The sequence below is a fragment of the Malaclemys terrapin genome, chromosome 3, assembly GCF_027887155.1.
Source record: "Malaclemys terrapin pileata isolate rMalTer1 chromosome 3, rMalTer1.hap1, whole genome shotgun sequence".
Lineage (NCBI taxonomy): Eukaryota > Metazoa > Chordata > Testudines > Emydidae > Malaclemys > Malaclemys terrapin.
This window is the reverse complement of record NC_071507.1, coordinates 207,339,360-207,356,943: the sequence shown is the minus strand read 5'-3', so window position 1 is coordinate 207,356,943 and position 17,584 is coordinate 207,339,360. Positions and strand designations below refer to the sequence as shown.

At 55.6% G+C, this 17,584-nt stretch overlaps 1 protein-coding gene across 4 annotated transcripts in view; it reads left to right on the top strand.

The window, feature by feature from the left end:
• Positions 1-17,584, top strand: part of AGBL5 (AGBL carboxypeptidase 5) — a 45,069-nt gene that overhangs the window by 9,717 nt on the left and 17,768 nt on the right. For all 4 annotated transcript variants that reach the window (XM_054022754.1, XM_054022758.1, XM_054022755.1 and 1 more), the window contains 7 exons: positions 6,093-6,270; positions 9,414-9,592; positions 10,838-11,366; positions 11,847-12,016; positions 13,745-13,880; positions 14,760-14,926; positions 16,841-17,049. In XM_054022754.1, the coding sequence (XP_053878729.1) occupies positions 6,093-6,270; positions 9,414-9,592; positions 10,838-11,366; positions 11,847-12,016; positions 13,745-13,880; positions 14,760-14,926; positions 16,841-17,049 (1,568 nt within the window). The remainder of the gene's footprint in view (positions 1-6,092; positions 6,271-9,413; positions 9,593-10,837; positions 11,367-11,846; positions 12,017-13,744; positions 13,881-14,759; positions 14,927-16,840; positions 17,050-17,584) is intronic.

Sequence of the window (17,584 nt, the reverse complement as noted above, 5' to 3'; positions counted from 1 at the left end):
CTCCCGGGGGTCGCAGGGGTCTCCTTGAGAATTTGGAGCCGCCTTTTCCTTTTGGCTGAGCAAGTTTCCTCTCTCCTGATCCCAGACCAGACTCCTCTGCTGCTTTTGAGAGTCAGTGTCCTCTTGAAAGCTCAGGTCTGGCGTCCTTCCACAGGTCTTGGGGTGGTGCCCATGGCAGGACACCTGACTAGAAGAGCCAACAGCAAGCTGTCTGCTCCTGTCCCACTGGAGGGAACCAGTCGCAGCCTGCCCTGGGTGCTTTCAGGGAATGGTGAGCATTCCCTGAAGAGCCAGTGATGGGCAGGGTTGTAGAATTCAGACATTCTGCGTATTTTCCTTGGATTCCTGCCTTAATCTATGTGTTGGGAATCTCTTGAATGGAAGTGCCGGAGGGCTTGGGGGAGAACTGTGTTTGTTGACCTTCTCTGCCTGTGCTCATGTCATCTCTCCAGCCTCTGAAGCTGGCATCAAGCCCTCCCGAGAGAGCCTGTCTGCAACTTTCAACTTGCTTCTCTTGGAGCGCTGCTTGCAAAGGGCCCTTTCAGGCAGTGTCAGCCAGCGCCCCCAGGGCAGAATGCTCCTGTGTCCTATGCTGATCCTTTGGCCTGGAGTCCTTGAAGAACCTTGGGTTGAATTTGAGCCCTCTGATTGGGCCCTTTTGCCATTAAGGATTTGTTTTCTTTCATATGTGATCTGTTGGCCTTAGCAACACCTGATCTGTCAGGCTGTTCACGGCATCGTCATGGTGACTGCCTTCGTCTCTTTCCTGTCCTCACCCCCCTTCTGTTTTGAAGCAAGTAGGCTGGGTATCAGATGCCTGATGCCCCCCAGCCTGAAGGATCCTGGGGACATTAGACCACCACTCACCTACATCCCCCCGTCTTGTTATACAATGGATAGTGGCGAGCCAGTAGCGGGGCAGAACCCCACTTTTAAGCTTAGGTGCCAGCTCTCCCTCCACATCCCTTGTGTTCTATTGCCTGGGATTCTTCATGTCATGGCTCTGTTTCAGACTGAGTCCTGCTGGCCGCCGGCAGCCAGAGCTGGCCCTAGGCATGTACACTGCTTGTGTGCATGGCTTGCTGCCTTCTGCATGTGTTCTGGACTGATGGCTCCCTCCCCAGGGCTCTGCAGTGCCCAGCCTGATTTCCCTCTCCACCCCTCCCTTTGAATTCAGGAGCTCAGTCTGTTTGAATCCATGCTGTCTCCCACACCCACCTAGATCATACAGACATCCGAAAGAAGGGCACCAGAGGATTGGCCCGCGGCAGCTTGATCCAGCTGCTCCCCTTCCTTTTGACTTGGTTTTTGGTCTCTCGGTGCATCCCTGCACTGGGGCAACAGCTGAACAGAGACTTCACCTGACTTTTCCACTCCCATGCTCTCAGGCAGGAGCAGAAGTTACAGCTTCCCCAGCAGAGGCCTCAAAATGAGCACGACCAACAGAGGAGCACTGGGGCTGGGCCATTCATAGGGACTGGCTAAGTGATGGGAGGGTCTCTGGGCTGCTGTCACCAGAGCGCAGAGGGAAGAATCCTTCAGGTCAGCTGGTGCCTAGATGCTCCTTGGGGGAGGAGAGGGCCAGGGAGGAGAGGAGTACTGCTGAGATCAAAAAGCCTGGGGAAAGAATAAGTCTGTATGCTGTGAAATGGAATTGGGGGTGGGGAGGACAGGGGGACAGTAGACCAGACGAGGAAGAGAGCGTCGGGGAGATGGAAGGATAAACCAGAGACACAAACTGGCAGTTAAAGAAGTGTTAAATGTTTTAGAGCAATTAGCGAGAGGGAAGGGGCTGAGGGAGAGATTCCAGCCAGGTGCACGGAAAGAGCCTGAAGCCAGGGAGATGTCGTAACATTGTCAGTGATGGAGAATCTACCACGACCCTTGGAAAAATATTCCAGTGGTTAATTACTCTCCCTGTTAATAATTTATACCTTATTTCCAGTCTGTTTGTCTAGACTTAATCTCCAGCCCTCAGATCATGTTAGACCTTTCTCTGATAGATCGCAGAGCCCCCATTATCAAAGATTTCCCCCCCTGTAGGTACTTACAGACTGTAATCAAGTCACCCCTTCACCTTCTCTTTGTTAGACTCAAGACACTCAGTCTAGTGAGTCTATGGCTGTAAGTCAGGTTTTCTAATCATAGAATCATTCTTGTGGCTTTTCTCTGCACACGCCACAATTCAAGACGAATGTCGTTAAATTGGAGACACCGGAATTGGACACAGGATTCCAGCAGAGGTTGCCCCAGAGCCAAGTACTGAGGTAAAATAACCTCTCTCCTCCTACTCACGTCCCCTCAGGATGGCATTTGCTCTTTTAGCACCAGCTTTGCACTGAGAGCTCGTCTTGAGCTTGTTATCCATCACAACCCGTATAATCCTGCCAGGACAGTCCCCCAGCCTGTAAGCATGGCTGACGTTTTTGTTCCTTGATGTACACATTGGCATTTGGCTGTATTAAAATGCATACTGTTTGCTTGCGCACTCCTTACCAAGCGATCCAGATTGCTCTGATTCGGTGACCTGTCCTCTTCGCTATTTACCTTTTCCCCCAATTTTTGTGTCATCGGCAAACTTTATCAATGATGATTTTGGTTTTTTCCAGGTCATTGATAAAAATGTTAAATAGCTTAGGGCCAAGAACGAATCCCTCTGGGAACCCATTGGAAACGCCCACTCGATGACGATTCTCTGCTTACAGATAGCCAGTTTTTAATCCATTTACTGTGTGCCAGGTTAATTGTATGTCATTCTAGTTTTTTAATTAAAATGTCAGGTGGTACCAAGTCAGATGCCTTAGAGATGTCTATTAGGTGAACACTATTCCCTTTATCAACCAAACTTGTAATCTCATCAAAGAAAGAGATCAGGTTATTTGGAAAGGATCTGTTTTTCCTAAACCCATTAATTATATTATCCTCCTTTAATTCTTTATTAATGAGCCCCATACCAGCCGCTCCATGATATTGCCTGGGATTACTGTCAGATGAGAGGCCTATAGTTACCAGGGTCATCCCGTTCTCACAGGTTTACTGCTCAGCTCCACTCACAGCTCTCACTGTCAGCTGAAATGTAACAGGTTCAGCTGCATTCGTGATCTTCCCTCGGCTTTCCCCATTCCCTTGTAACTGCATCCTTTACTCTATCAGGGAAAGCGTTTAAGGTAAGAAGAGCCCATTGGATATTCCATCTGACCTGCTGTGTATCACAGGCTGTTCAACATCACCAGTTACCCCTGTAATGAGCCCAACAGCTTGTGTTTGGCTCAGGCATTTTCCAGAAAACCATCAAGAGACTTCCCTCAGCAGCTTGTTCCCAGGGTTAATCACCCACAGGGCTTGTCTACACTTACCAGGGATTGATGCACAGTGATCAATGCATTGGCCGTCAATTTAGTGGGTCTAGTGAAGACCCTCTAAATCGACTGCAGATCGCTCTCCCGTCGACTCCTGTACTCCACCTGAACGAGAAGTACAAGGGGAGTCGACGGGAGACATCGCGTAGTGTGGACCCCGCGGTAAGTAAAGCTAAGTACGTCGACTTCAGCTACATTATTCATGTTGCTGAAGTTGTGTAACTTAGATCGATTTCCCTCCCCCCTCCCCCCATAGTGTAGACAAGGCTTCAGTGTTTAAAAAATGTTTTAGTTCTAATTTGAATTTGTCTTCCAGCTGGTGGCTTGTGTTTATGCCTTTTCCTGCTAAATTCAAGAGCCCTTTGGTACGTAGTATTTTCTCCCCAGGCAGGTACTTACACGCTGTAATCAAGGCACCACTGTCATCGTTTTGATACTGTTAGCAGCTGGAGCTCGTCAGGTCTCTCACTGTACGGCATTTCCTCTGGCTCTTCAATCATTTTTGTGGCTCTTTTCAACGTTTTTTAAAATGTGGACTCCAGAGCTGGACGCCATGTTCCAGTGTCGGTCTCCCCAGTGCCATATAAGGGGGGACAATCACCTCCTTGCTCCTACTCACCACCATCCTCTGTCATGTGGGCATCACCTGTGATGTCTCTGGACCTGCACGTCCAGGCCAGGGCTGCTTGTTGCTTTCTGTACAGCGGTCCAAGGTGCAGCCTTTCACCACCTTCCCTATTGCCTCATACAGGTGTCAGGGAGTCACGGGGTCTGTGCCACACCCCAGCTTTGGAATGGTCTCTGGGAGGAACCCCTACAGTATGCCAGACCCCCTAGGGGTCCCACTCTTCCTCCAGGGTGAGCCACAAGGCTTCCCTCCCCGAAACTGGGCCTCTGAGCCTGCAGACCCCCTGCTTCACGTTGTGAGCCTGGTTTAGGAAGTTCCACTGAGCCAGACCCTGGGGGAGACGTGTCCTCTCCTCAGGGATCAGTGCCCCTCGCCCAGTGTCTGCAGGGACACTCACCCAGCGCTGTGAAACCAGGCGGGTTTATTGGTCACCTGGCACACGGCCCAGAGAATGACGGTTACAGCCCAGCCGGGTCAGCCAGCGCCCAGCCCAGCTGCAGTGACCCCCATGGTTCAAGCTCTGACTCCAGCCCCCACCTCTTATCCTTATTCTCGAGCTGGGAACATGGCTCAGCCTCCCTGCTGAGAGATGAGGAAATTCATCTGCCTTGGGAGCCAGGGTTGCCAGAGGTAAATGTCCTGGGGACTGGATCTCCATTGTCTTCTCGGATTCTCCGTGGATAGGGGTCTACCTCAGCTAGTTCTTTACCAGTGTCCCGTCCCAGCTCAGACCACTAGACATCTCCCAGCCTCCCTGAGAGCAAACAGTCCCTTTCCCCTCAATGGGTAACATTGCTACTTATAGGGGAAACCGAGGCACAAACTGGCTTCATACAAATATTTAAAAAATGTCCACTTCGTCCCCATAGGCCATTCCTCGTCTGCCCTGTTTGGTTATTGCTGCCTCTTCTTCTCTGGCCTCCTGGGTGCTTCTTGGGTCTGTCCAGAATGCTGTTGCTGTGAGCTGCATCACTCTGGCCGTGTCAGCCCCTCGGGATCCCTGCACTGCGTCCTCTGTGCCCCGTGCAAGCTGCTTGTCGCTCCTTGCACAACTCTGCTCCTTCCTTGGCCTGCTCTTGTCTCACTAGGGCACCCCTCCTCCTGCAAGCAGCACCAGCCTTTATTACCCATCCAGCTGCCCCTCCCACAGGCAATGCACTCCTTGAACTGATCTGTAAAGAAGCAACCGGGTCCTTCCTTAACACCCTCCCCAAGATCATAGAATCTTAGAATATCAGGGTTGGAAGGGACCTCAGGAGGTATCTAGTCCAACCCCCTGCTCAAAGCAGGACCAATCCCCAACTAAATCATCCCAGCCAGGGCTTTGTCAAGCCTGACCTTAAAAACCTAAAAAAATGCACCTGTGGTGATCTGTAGGCTGAACTGGTAGGGAGCTGGCAGGGACCAGTGAGTTCAGTGCCTCCTGTTGACACAACCCACCACTCTCAAACCTGCAAAACGTGCCCATGGCCCCATCATCCTGAGCATTGCCTCCCTCACCCACTCCCTCCACCTGCGAGTTATACCAGCTGGGGGGTCTGCTCTGCCGTGGGGCGAGGGCAGTGTCTCCGTACATGTTTGTGCATCACCCACGGTGGTCCGGAGTGGCCTGTGGGCTCTGCTGCAGTGGAAATAATAAAGAAGTGGTACATAGGGCTAGGCTCCGGATTCCAGGCAAGAGTCAGAACTAGACGAGAGCAGGGTGGCTTAGGGCTTCCTGCACTTAGACTGGATAGCCAAGCCGGGCTGGAGGCCTCACCCAGGGGCCCCAGAACTGTTCTGGGGGATGGGAGCAGAGCAGGCACTGAGGGAAGCCAGGAGAAGGTAACTTCCTCCCAAAGGGAATGCAGAATGGAGCCTGGGAAGGCTATTGGCAGCACACCCGCTGCTTGGATTGGTGGCCACCTTCCGAACTCAGGTGGGACTCTGCTAGTCCTCCTTGATGGGGCCTGTCCCCTGGCTGGGAAGGTGGGTACCCCTCCCTAGTGCTGAGGCCTGGGATTCCCTTTTCCAGGAGTGCTCAGCTGGTATGTGGGGGCAGCTGCCCTTCCTTGCTCGACTGTCACAACTGCTCTTCAGGGCCTTTCTGCATCTCCCCCCCGCAGCACCCTCGACTCCATCTATTACCATCGAGAGCTGCTGTGCCACTCCCTGGACAATCTGCGGGTGGACTTGCTCACCGTCACCTCGTGCCACGGCATGAGGGAGGAGCGCGAGCCCAGGCTGGACAACGTATTCCCTGACGAAGCCACTCCTCGTCCGCATTGCTTTGCAGGGAAGAGGGTGAGTCGCTGGCTGCCTCTGGGTGGGGATGGGGACTGGACTGCCTGGGAGCCCTGGGACCAACATCCTGCCAGCAGACTGTCTGTCCTGCTTGCTGGCATGTCTGCCCCCTGGCAGTTCCTTGAGTCCAAGCACGGAGGATGCAGGGAACAGCCGTGTCCTCATGGTGGGAAACATCCCTTAGAGGAAGACGTATTAATGGGGATAACCTATATCCCAGTAAAGAGGAGAAGATAGAGGTTAATAAAGTACAGGTAGGATCTGAAGAGAAACCATCAAATGAAAGAGAGCCCCATTCAATGACATCAAATGAATGCAGACAACTAAATAGTGACAAATGTAAGTGCTGGTATACAAATGCTAGAAGACTAAATACTAAGATGGGTGACCTCGAGTGCCGGATATTCGATGCTGATAGGCATCTCAGAAATGTGGTGGAACGTAATCAATGGGACACAGTAATACCAGGATACAAAATATACAGGAATGACAATTGGTTGCGCTGGTGGGGGAGTGGCACTGTATGGGAAAGAAAACGTGGTCACATATAGTGAAAATTTTAAGTTAAACTGAACCATAGAATCTCCATGGATAGAAATTCCAAGCTTGAATAACAGGACTATAGCAGTAGGGATGTATTACCGACCACCTGACCAGGATGGTGATAGTGATTGTGAAAGGCTCAGGGAGACTAGAGAGGCTATAAAATTAGAAAACTCAGTAATAATTGGGGATTTCAGCTATCCCCATACCGATTCACCTCAGGATGGGATGCAGAGATAACATTTCTAGACACCATTAATAGCTGCTTCATGGTGCAGCTAGTCTGGGAACGCACAAGGGAAGAGGATTTAGTCCTAAGTGGCTGACAGGGTCTGGTCCAAGAGGTGAATATAGCTGAATCGCTCGGTAATAGTGACCATAACGGTATTAAATTTAATATCTTTTGGCGGGGTAATACCAAGAAACCTGTCAGTCACATTTAACTTCGAAAAGAGGAACTACACAGAAAGGAGGACATTAGTTAAACGGAAATTAAAAAGAGTGAAATGCCTGCAAGCTGCATGGAAATGCTTTAAAAACGCCATAAGAAAGTACACATTTAATTTGAGCCCCCAAATAAAAAAACAGAGGACCAAAAAACAGTGAGGTGGCAAAATTTGCAGATGATACAAAACTCAAGATGGTTAAGTCCCAGGCAGACTGCGAAGAGCTACAAAAGGATCTCACAAAACTGGGTGACTGGGCAACAAAATGGCAGATGAAATTCAGTGTTGATAAATGCAAAGAAACTCACATTGGAAAACAGAATCCCAACTCTACATATAAAATAATGGGGTCTAAATTAGCTGTTACCACTCACGAAAGAGATTGTGGAGTCACTGTGGATAGTTCTCTGAAAACATCCACTCAATGTGCAGTGGCGGTCAAAAAAGTGAACAGCATGTTGAGAATCATTAGGAAAGTGATAGATAATGAGACAGAAAATATCCTATTGCCTCTATTTAAATCCATGGTACATCCACAACTTCAATACTGCGTGCAGATATGGTCACCCCATCTGAAAAAAAAGATCTATAGGAATTGGAAAAGGTACAGAGAAGGGCAACAAAAATTATTAGGGGTATGGAACAGCTTCCGTATGAGGACAGAGTAATAGGACTGGGACTTTTCAGCTTGGAAAAGAGATGAGTAAGAGAGGATATGATAGAGGTCTGTAAAATCATGCCTGGTGTGGAGAAAGTAACACAAGAACTAGGGGTCACCAAATGAAATTAATAGGCAGCAGGTTTAAAACAAAAAAGTATTTTTTCACACAACATGCAGTCAGTCTGTGGAACTCTTTGCCAGAGAATGTTGTGAAGGCCAAGACTATAACAGGGTTAAAAAAAGAACTAGATAAGTTCACGGAGGATAGGCCCATCAATGGCTATTAGCCAGGCTGGGCAGGGATGGTGTCTCTAGCCTCTGTTTGCCAGGAGCTGGGAACGGGCGACAGGGGCTGGATCACTTGATGATTCCCTGTTCTGTTCATTCCCTCTGGGGCACCTGGTACTGGGTGCTGTTGGGCTAGATCAGGGGTTCTCAAACTGGGAGTCGGGCCCCCTTGGGGTCGTGACGTTATTACCTGGGGGGTCGTGAGCTGTCAATCTCCACTCCAAACCCTGCTTTGCTTCCAGCATTTATAATGGTGTTAAATATATAAAAAGTGTTTTTAATTTATAAGGGGGGGTCACCAGTAAAAAAAAAAAGTTTGAGAGCTATTAGGATAGATGGACCTTTGGTCTGATCCAACATGACTGTTCTTATGGTCTTATCTGTTAAAATAGCACTATGTCTAAACAGAGCAGGAGAGGCGGTTACAGACAAACAGGCATCCTTTAAGAATTGGAAGTCAGATCCTACTGAGAAACTAGAAAGGAGCATAAATTCTGACGGGTCAAGGGTAAAAGAACAATCAAGCAGGGCAAAAAACGAATCTGAAGAGCAGCTAGCAAAAGACACAAAAACTAAGAGCAAAACCAGCCAGTCAGTGGGGCCAGTGGACAATCATAGAACCATAGCAGATTAGGGTTGGAAGGGACCTCAGGAGGTATTTAGTCCAACCCCCTGCACAAAGCAGGACCAACCCCAACTAAATCATCCCAGCCAGGGCTTTGTCAAGCAGGGCCTTAAGGATGGAGATTCCACCAGCTCCCTAGGTAACCCAGGAGCACTCAAGGAAGACAAGGCCGTTGCAGAGAAGCTCTTTGCATTGGCCTTCACTGCAGAGGGAGATTGCCCCACCTGAGCCATTTTCTTTTTAGGTGACAGATCTGAGGAACTGTCCCAGACTGAGGTGGTGGAGGAGGAGGTTTTGGATTTAGATAGTGGCAGGATGATATTTTCTATCCCTTTCCTAGCACTTCCTGACATTCTGTTAGCTTTTCTGACTGCTGCTGCCCATTGAAACGGAACCTGCTTGGAGTGTTCAGCTGCGGTGAGCTTGGGCTCGCATCCGGCACCGGTGGGCCAGATTCTTGGGGTGGGATGTGGGGTGGAGCCCTGGGAAATGTGCAGTGGCTGGAGCTCCAGAGCGGTTGGGGTGTGTTGTGCAAGGTTGGGAAGGGAACAGTCGGTAGCTCTGAGTGTCTCTCCCCTAGGTCTTCTTCCTGAGCAGCAGAGTTCACCCCGGGGAAACGCCCTCCAGCTTCGTCTTCAATGGCTTCCTGGAGTTCATCCTGCGGGAGGACGATCCCCGAGCCCAGATGCTGAGGCGCATGTTTGTCTTCAAGCTCGTCCCCATGCTGAACCCGGATGGCGTGGTGCGAGGCCATTACCGGTGAGAGCTGTGCTGTGCTGACTGCGGCTGCTGCCCCCGCCCCTGCTGGGCTGGGTTTCTCTCTTGCACACCTCCCTGGAGGCAGAGGCCTGGCTCGCGTGCTGGCAGGAGCGCTGTGGGGCTGGCGATAATGAACAGAGCTAGACGCCAGCTCCGGGGCAGCTGGGAACCAGCCTGGGTTGAGCTGTTGACAGGTTCTGTTTGCATCAGAACCTCCCAGTGAGGCAGGAGCTGAGTTTGGCAGAGTTTAGAGCCCATGACGCTCAGCTCAGGGCCAGCTCTAGTTTGGAGCCTGCTACATATCTCCAGAGGGACACACACACGTTTAAAGTCCATGATCCCACCCAGGTGTTTGGTAGCCTCAGTCACTTGCCAAACCATGTGCAGAGCTTAGAGCGAAGGGGCAAGAATCACCAGCCCGGAGCAGAGCTCCAGGTTTTCCTGCCTGAGTGGCTGATCTCCCCAGCGCCTGCCGCGCGCGGTGCTTGTGAGCAGGGCTCCAGTTGGCAGCAGACACTGCTGATTGACCCCAAGATGCAGCCTGCGCAGAGCCTGTTGGTGGGAGGGCTGCAGCTCGCCGCCTCGTTGGCCTTGCGAGAGAGCAGGGCTGTGTGTGACGCACACCTGGCCGCTCCCTTCGAGCTGTGACTTAGTTGGTAGCCGGGCTCTGAGCTGTGGTGTGCTCCTGCTGGCCACAGCACCACTATCTGTGAGCACAACCAGCCATTCGTGAAGGGGAGACGCTCCAGAGTCTGGTAGCAGTGGGTTGTCTCTTGGCCAGGGGCCCCCTTGGGCTGGTACAGGTGAGTGGGGGTGGGCGAATAGGGCAGTGTGTCTGTAGCTGAGCTTTAGGCCCTGCAGCATGGTCTGAACCCCTGGAGATACGAGCTTCTCCTTGCAGTGACTTACGCTGAAGGAGTGAGTGCTGCGGGGGGAGAAGGGGAGCCTCTGGGAGGCCTTCTCCAGTAACTCCCCCGATCTCCCTGAAGAGGCAGTGCTGCCCCCTCTGAGTTGTCTCTGTGCCTTGGGAAGGTCTGATGATGGCTCCTTCAGCCTCAGTGGAGCCTCCAGCAGCTTGCTGCATGCTCTGTCCAGCCCAGCATTTGCTGGCCCACCGCAGGGTGGGGGGGCGGAGATCCATGGGAAGGACTCTGGGCCCAGCCCCTGCTTCGGCAGCATGCCCTGAGGCCTGCAGTGCCCAGCAGAGAGCATCCAGCTCTCATGTCTCCCCTTTCCCTTCTGCAGAACCGACGCCCGGGGGGTGAACCTGAACCGCCAGTATCTGAGCCCTGATGCAGAGCTGCACCCTGCTGTGTACGGAGCCAAAGCCGTGCTCCTTTACCATCACATCCACAGCCGTGGCCCATCCGGCGCTCCCGACTGGAGAGCACACGCCTCCCCGCTCACCTCCACCTCGCTCAGCACAAAATCTTCCAACCATTCCATCTGCAACTGCACCCTGGCCCCGGAGGCTCCTCTGTCGGAGCTGGAGAAAGCCAACAACCTCCGCAACCACCCCAGCACCTATCGCACACTTTCTCAGGACCCCCAGCCGCTAGAAGCACCCGCTGCCGAGCTGGGGAACAAGGACCAAGCTGTGTGGATCCTGCCTTCGGAGCCCACCGGGGAGCACTGTGAGAGGAAAGCCGAGACCCCCCTGGAAGCCGTCCTGCCCCAGGAGAGCGGGCTGGCGTACTACGTGGATCTGCACGGGCACGCCTCCAAGCGTGGCTGCTTCATGTATGGCAACAGCTTCAGCGAGGAGAACGCCCAGGTGAGGGCAGGGGCGGTGGCCACTCCGCAGTGGGGGGATTCTGTCACCCTGGTGCCTGCTGCCTCCCCCCCAGGCTGGGAAAAGGGGGAGTCCTGCTTTTTAAACCCAGACATAAATTGAGTTCAGCATGGGGTGAGGCCAGAGGGGGAGAATTCAGGATGGGGGTTGGCACAAGGCTGGCATAGATGTGTGGGGATTCAGGGGCTGCAACAGGTTCAGATTCGGGGGGTGTGCGCAGGCTGGGGGGAAGCAGGAGAGGTGCATCTGGCTGGAGTGGGGGCTGGGCTGGCTGACGGAGACGAGAAATGTGCAGTACAACTCGGGGCCTGAGAGCCTGGTCGTGAGCTGCAGTGACACTGGAGTTCATGGTGCTCCAGTCAGCTGTGTCTCTTAGCAGTACTTGGCTTGCCTCGGGAGCCAGCGGTGTGCCCGCACCATGTGGGCACTGCCCGACCTCTGTCTGCCTCTCTCAACCCGTAGGTGGAAAATATGCTGTTCCCGAAACTCATCTCCTTGAACTCAGCTCACTTTGACTTCATGGGCTGCAACTTCTCAGAGAAGAACATGTATGCCAGAGACAAGCGGGCCGGGCAGTCGAAGGAGGGCAGTGGACGCGTGGCTATCTACAAGGCCTCGGGCATCATTCACAGGTGTGCGGGCCCCTCGCGGGAGCTCTCCCCAGCCCTTCAGGCTGCTCGCGTAGTGTCAGCACCACCTGGTTTAGTGCAGCGGCTCCCCCACATCACCACGCAGCGGGCACTGGGCGGAACCAGTGCTGTGGCTGTAGAGGAAATGCTCCGTGGCCAGCATATGGGCCCAGCCTGGGGTCTGCACAGGCTCTGCCAGAAAGGCGTAAGCTCCGTTTGATGCCCGGCATAGGCAAGAGCAAGGATTGGTGCCCGCCATGCCCACCCCTCTTGCCTGCCTGTGCCTGGCCCTGCAGTGGGCTGTCCAGCAGTGGGGCCCGGCATAGAGGCTCAGTGTTAGTAGGAACCAGCCAGGACCTGGAATCCCAGCACTAGGGTTCCACCATTTGGCTTCGGTGGCCATAGCTGAGATCTGGCTACTTGCTGTGATGAGCTCAGTCACCCCTGCTGTGAGCCCAGGTGGGAGCGGGTGCTGCTGTGGGTGCCCTGCCCCCACCCGGGGGACTGGCTGAGGCTCCCCTCTCGCTGGGGGTTGCCTGTCTGTTTAGTTTGGCTCTGCAGGCCCTGGGCGTCCGGAGCTGTTTGCATGCAGGTGCCGCTAGCCCTGCTGCTTTCAGGGGCGGGCTCGGGAGCCCCGAAGAAAGGCTCTGGCTTTTCCTGCTACAACTAGAGTGCAGTGAGTTCCCTCTCCTGGCTCCCTGCGCCCCGCTTCCTGCGGGGAGTGCTCGGCAGAGCTGGGATGCTTGGAAACCAGTCCTGGTCTCGGCTTGGCTCCTCCCACCTGGAACCACCTCCATTCTTTAGAGGAGGCTGGCTGGCTGCAGCTGGTGGCACCAGGAAGCTGTGTGGACAGGACATAGGACATCTGCTCTGTCACTGCCCAGCTGTGACCTTGGGCAGGTCCCACTGCCTCCCTGAGCGTCTCTGTCTTGTGTGGGTTTCAGAGCGGAGCCGTGTTAGTCTGTATCAGCAAAAACAATGAGGAGTCCTTGTGGCACCTCAGAGACGAACACGTTTATTTGGGCATAAGCTTTCGTGGGCTACAGCCCACTTCATCGGCTGCATGGAGTGGAAAATGCAGAAAGCTGGATATATATACAGCACATGAAAAGATGGGAGTTTCCTTACCAGTGGGGGGGTCAGTCTAACGAGACAATTCAATTAACAGTAGAATACGAAGGGAGGAAAAATCACTTGTAGTGGGAATGAGGCTGGCCCATTTCAGACAGTTGACAAGAAGGTGTGAGTAGCCGCCGGGGAAGTTAGTTTGTGTAAGACCCATCCACTCCCATTCAGGCCTAATGTGATGGTCTGTCTTGTGTAATTAGTCCAGAGGGGCTATGTATGTGCAGCAGCCCGCGCAGCGGGGCTCTCGGCGCGTGTGTAATAGAACCAGTAACCAGGGACTGCAGCTGTGTGTCTGGCCCCTGCCTTAGAGAGACGGCCCCAGCACCCGCCAAGGATTGCTTGGGAAGGGGTTTGTAGCAAGACGTGCTGGGAAAGGGCTGCTCACCTCTGCAATGAGGATGGTGGTTCTGGCTGTCCTGCTGTCAGGACAGTGGTCCTGTTTCAGTGAGGGCTGCCGGTGAGAGGTGCCCCTCGGAGATGCTGAGAGGGGTGTCGTGTCGTTTGCTCTGGGTGCATGTCTCTGAAGCCTGGGAATAGTAATGGGGACAGTGCTGGTCCTCGTGGTGTGGATGAAGTGACATGGGCTTCCCTTGTGTTTCCTAGCTACACACTGGAGTGCAACTATAACACCGGGCGCTCAGTGAACAGCATCCCCATGGCCTGCCACGACAATGGGCGGGCGAGCCCTCCACCCCCTCCAACCTTCCCCACTAAGTACACCGTGGAGCTGTTTGAGCAGGTAACGCGACTGGCTTGGTCACTCACGGTGCCTTGCGGAGCCGTACGAGGGGGAACCTGAAGGGCTTGATCGCACGCAGTGCCTCGCGGAGCCGGACGAGCGGGGAACCCGGCAGGCGCCGTCCCTCACGGTTCCTCGCGGAGCCGGACGAGCGGGGAACCCGGCAGGCGCCGTCACTCACGGTTCCTCACGGAGCCGGACGAGCGGGGAACCCGGCAGGCGCCGTCGCTCGCGGTTCCTCGCGGAGCCGGACGAGCGGGGAACCCGGCAGGCGCCGTCGCTCGCGGTTCCTCGCGGAGCCGGACAAGCGGGGAACCCGGCAGGCGCCGTCGCTCGCAGTTCCTCGCGGAGCCGGACGAGTGGGGAACCCGGCAGGCTCGGTGCTGAGCACTGAGCAGCAAGGGTGTGAGCCGTAAAACTCCTCCCGGGCTTGGGAGCAGCCCTATGGAATCAGCCATTGGGGGCCCATCTAGGCCAGTGTTTCTGCACCTTTCACCTTGCTGGTTCCTTATTTGGAGTTAGAGTTTTGCAATTTCCTGACGTTTGCTGTAAAGTATTTGTAAAAGGGATCGGTGCTGACAGTGCAAACCCCGTAAATGGGTGGGGGATGCCAGGGAGCTGCCAGAGTGCTTGACCTGGAAGGGTTGGGAAGCGGCCTGTCCTTGCTGCTGGGTGCATTCTTGGCTCCCTTTGGGATGGCTGAGACTAGATCAGCAGTACTGTGACTGTGGGCCAGAAGCCCCCTGGGTTGTCTGCCCTGTCTGCATGCTGCCCACGCAGAACGCGGGCCCCCGGGACCGGGGATTGAGACTCCATGACTCTCCCGTTGTGCCGTTGCCCGGCTGGGCTCTTCCCACTGAGTGCCTCTTGCCTCCGCAGGTTGGGCGGGCGCTGGCCATCGCGGCGCTGGACATGGCAGAATGTAACCCCTGGTCCCGGCTCATCATGTCTGAACACAGCAGCCTCAACAACCTGCGAGCCTGGATGCTGAAGCACGTGCGCAACCTGAAGGGCATGGCTGCATTCTCCCGCAAGAAAGGCTCCAAGTAAGGCCCTGCCCGCATCTCCCCAGGCAGAGCTGGGAGGGGACCCTGGGATAGGGCTAGCGGTTCTGCTGAGTGATCAGCACAGCTCCCCAGGGCCCGTGAAAGGCAGGGAGTAGTGCCACATGGCTGGGACTTTGTGCGAATTCCAGCGTCGTGTCCATGGGGCAGCCTCTGCCTGCAGCCAGACCCCGCCAGCAGGCTAGAGACTGCGCAGGACTGGGTACCCCTCGGAGTTAGTGCTGACATGGCGGAGAGAGGTGGGATGACTCTAAGCCAGGCCTGCACAACTCGTAAAGCGGTGAGGGCCATATTACTCCAAAGAAAATAGCTGAGGGCCGAAACCCCCCGGCCGTGCTGAAACAGGCCCCCCCTTCCCTCCCCCAGCGCCACCCAGCCCCACCGAACCCCGTCCCCTCCCCAGCCCTGACCCCTAGCTCCAAGCCCAGCCCCTCTGAGCCAGACACCCCCCCGACCCCATCCCCCCGCAGCCCTGACCCCCAGCTCCGAGCCCAGCCCCTCTGAGCCAGACACCCCCCTGACCCCCTCCCCCCCTCCCCCCCCAGCCCTGACCTCAGCTCTGAGCCCAGCCCCTCTGAGCTGGACATCCCCCTGACCCCAGCCCCCATGAGCTGCGGCTCAAGCCCAGGCCGGGTGGCTCTCCCCTCGCTCGGACTTACTGGCTCTGCCTCGTGCCCAGCGCTTCCCGCCTCAGCAGCCCCGGAAGTGACGCTGGACGCCAGGCAGGAGGAGCGGGAGACGGTGTGTGTGTGTGTGTGTGTGTGTGTGTGTGCGCGCTCACAGCGCCACGCTCTGACCGCCCTGACAGTCAGAAGCGCAGCTGCCGGGTTCGCCCCCTGCCCAGGACTGGGGGAGGTCAGGCCCCCCTGCCCCGGCAGGGGGCGAACCTGGCAGGCGCGCTTCTGACTGTCAGGGCGCTCAGAGTGCGGCGCACGGGGCTGAGGTTGCCTTCCCCCCCGGCAGGCGCGCTTCTGACTGTCAGAGCACGGCGCGCGGGGCTGTGAGGTCGGGCCCCCCCGGCAGGAGGTGAACCCGGAAACCGCCCCCCACCGCTTGCCCGCTGGCCGCACAGTGGGCCCACGCGAGCCGCATGCAGCCCACGAGCCGCATGTTGTGCAGGCCTGCTCTAAGCAGTGTGCAGAGGGGCTGTGCTACTGGAGGGCCCATCTTTCAGATCCGAGCAGCTTGCTCCCAGGGCCTGAAGGTCCCAGGGCCCTTGTCAGGAGTGGGGCCCTTCCCTCAGCATCCGAGCCAAGCTCCGGGGGGAGTGAGACCATTCATTCCCTGCACCTTTCTTTGCTGCCTTCCCAATCCCAGCAGCACGACACTTCCGGAGCCCTCCCCTGTCAGACCCTGGGCTGGGACGTAGCACACTGCTCCAGAGGGAGAGCGGCTTCCTGACAGTCAAGCGACCCGCCCCGCCCCGCCCACTGGCAGATCTGTGAGATCACGGGGTGCCCTGCCCCACTCAGAGCACTAGAAATGTGCACAGTGTTTTAGAAACAGGAAAGAAGATGAGTCCACTGCCGCGAGGAGCTGCCAGGAGTCCCCAGATGTGCACAGCGCCAATTGCATGGGTACTTTGAGCTCTGCACTGCAGTAAGCTCGGGGCTTCAGAGGGGCCAGTGCTTGCTGTCCCTCCCGAAAACCCCTTTTTTAAAGTCCTCTGGAAGGGGAGCTGGTGTTTGCCGAGACGTACGCACAGGCCGTTTGGACAAGAGGCCTGAAATCGGGATGCCAGGAGAGAATGGCGTTTCAGCTTGGCCCTTCTCATGCTGCCAGTCGGGGGAGAGCAGATGGAGCGTGTCCTGCCCCAAGCTCGCGCAGCCGAGAGGTGTGGGTGAGGGAGCCAGCTGGGAGCCAAACTCTCACTGCCATTTTCCCTGTCCCCTCCAGCGGGCTGCCCGCCGTGAGCTCCGAGAATGCCCTCTCCCGGGCCAGGAGCTACAACCATGGCACCAGTGGGAGCAGCGGCAGCCAGCAGAACTCGCCCCAGATCAAAGCCTCACCCAGCTTCACCTTCAGCTGTAACAGGGCTGGTGGCCCCGCAGGCGGGAGTCAGAGCCCTCAGAAAGGCAGCCCGAGGGTCCTGGCACCGGTGAGAGGTAAGCTGGGCAGGGTGCCCCTCCTAGCTTTCATTCAGTACCTGTGGAGCTGCTGTGTCAGACCGCGCCCCTGAAGGAAAGCCCTGCGCCAGCCTGTGCTTTGCTTGAACTTAATAAAAGTGGTTTGCCGTGGAGCAGTAGCTGCTTGTGAGGTGCTGCCTCCTGTGTCTTGAGCAACGCTCGGGGTGGCCAAGTGCAGTACGGAGCCTTGAGACTCCAGAGTCCAGCTGCAATGCTCCGTGCATTGCACATTGAGCTCTGCAGCTTCCCCCACCTTCAGTCGGCTCCCAGCCGGGAGCGTGGGCTGCCCTCTGGCCCCTGCAGCGGGTGGCTGGACACAGCTTGGTCAGCTGCTGCTCCTGAAGACGTAGGGATCGGTGGCTGCTGCAGTGGTGGGCTAGCTACCCAGCTAAATGGAGCCTTTCTGTGGCAGTTATTGTATTGTCCAAATCCCACAGCCTGGTAAATCCTAGAGCAGGACCCTAAGCCACGCAAAGAGGCCACGTTTTAACTGGATGCTGTGATGGGAAGTCAG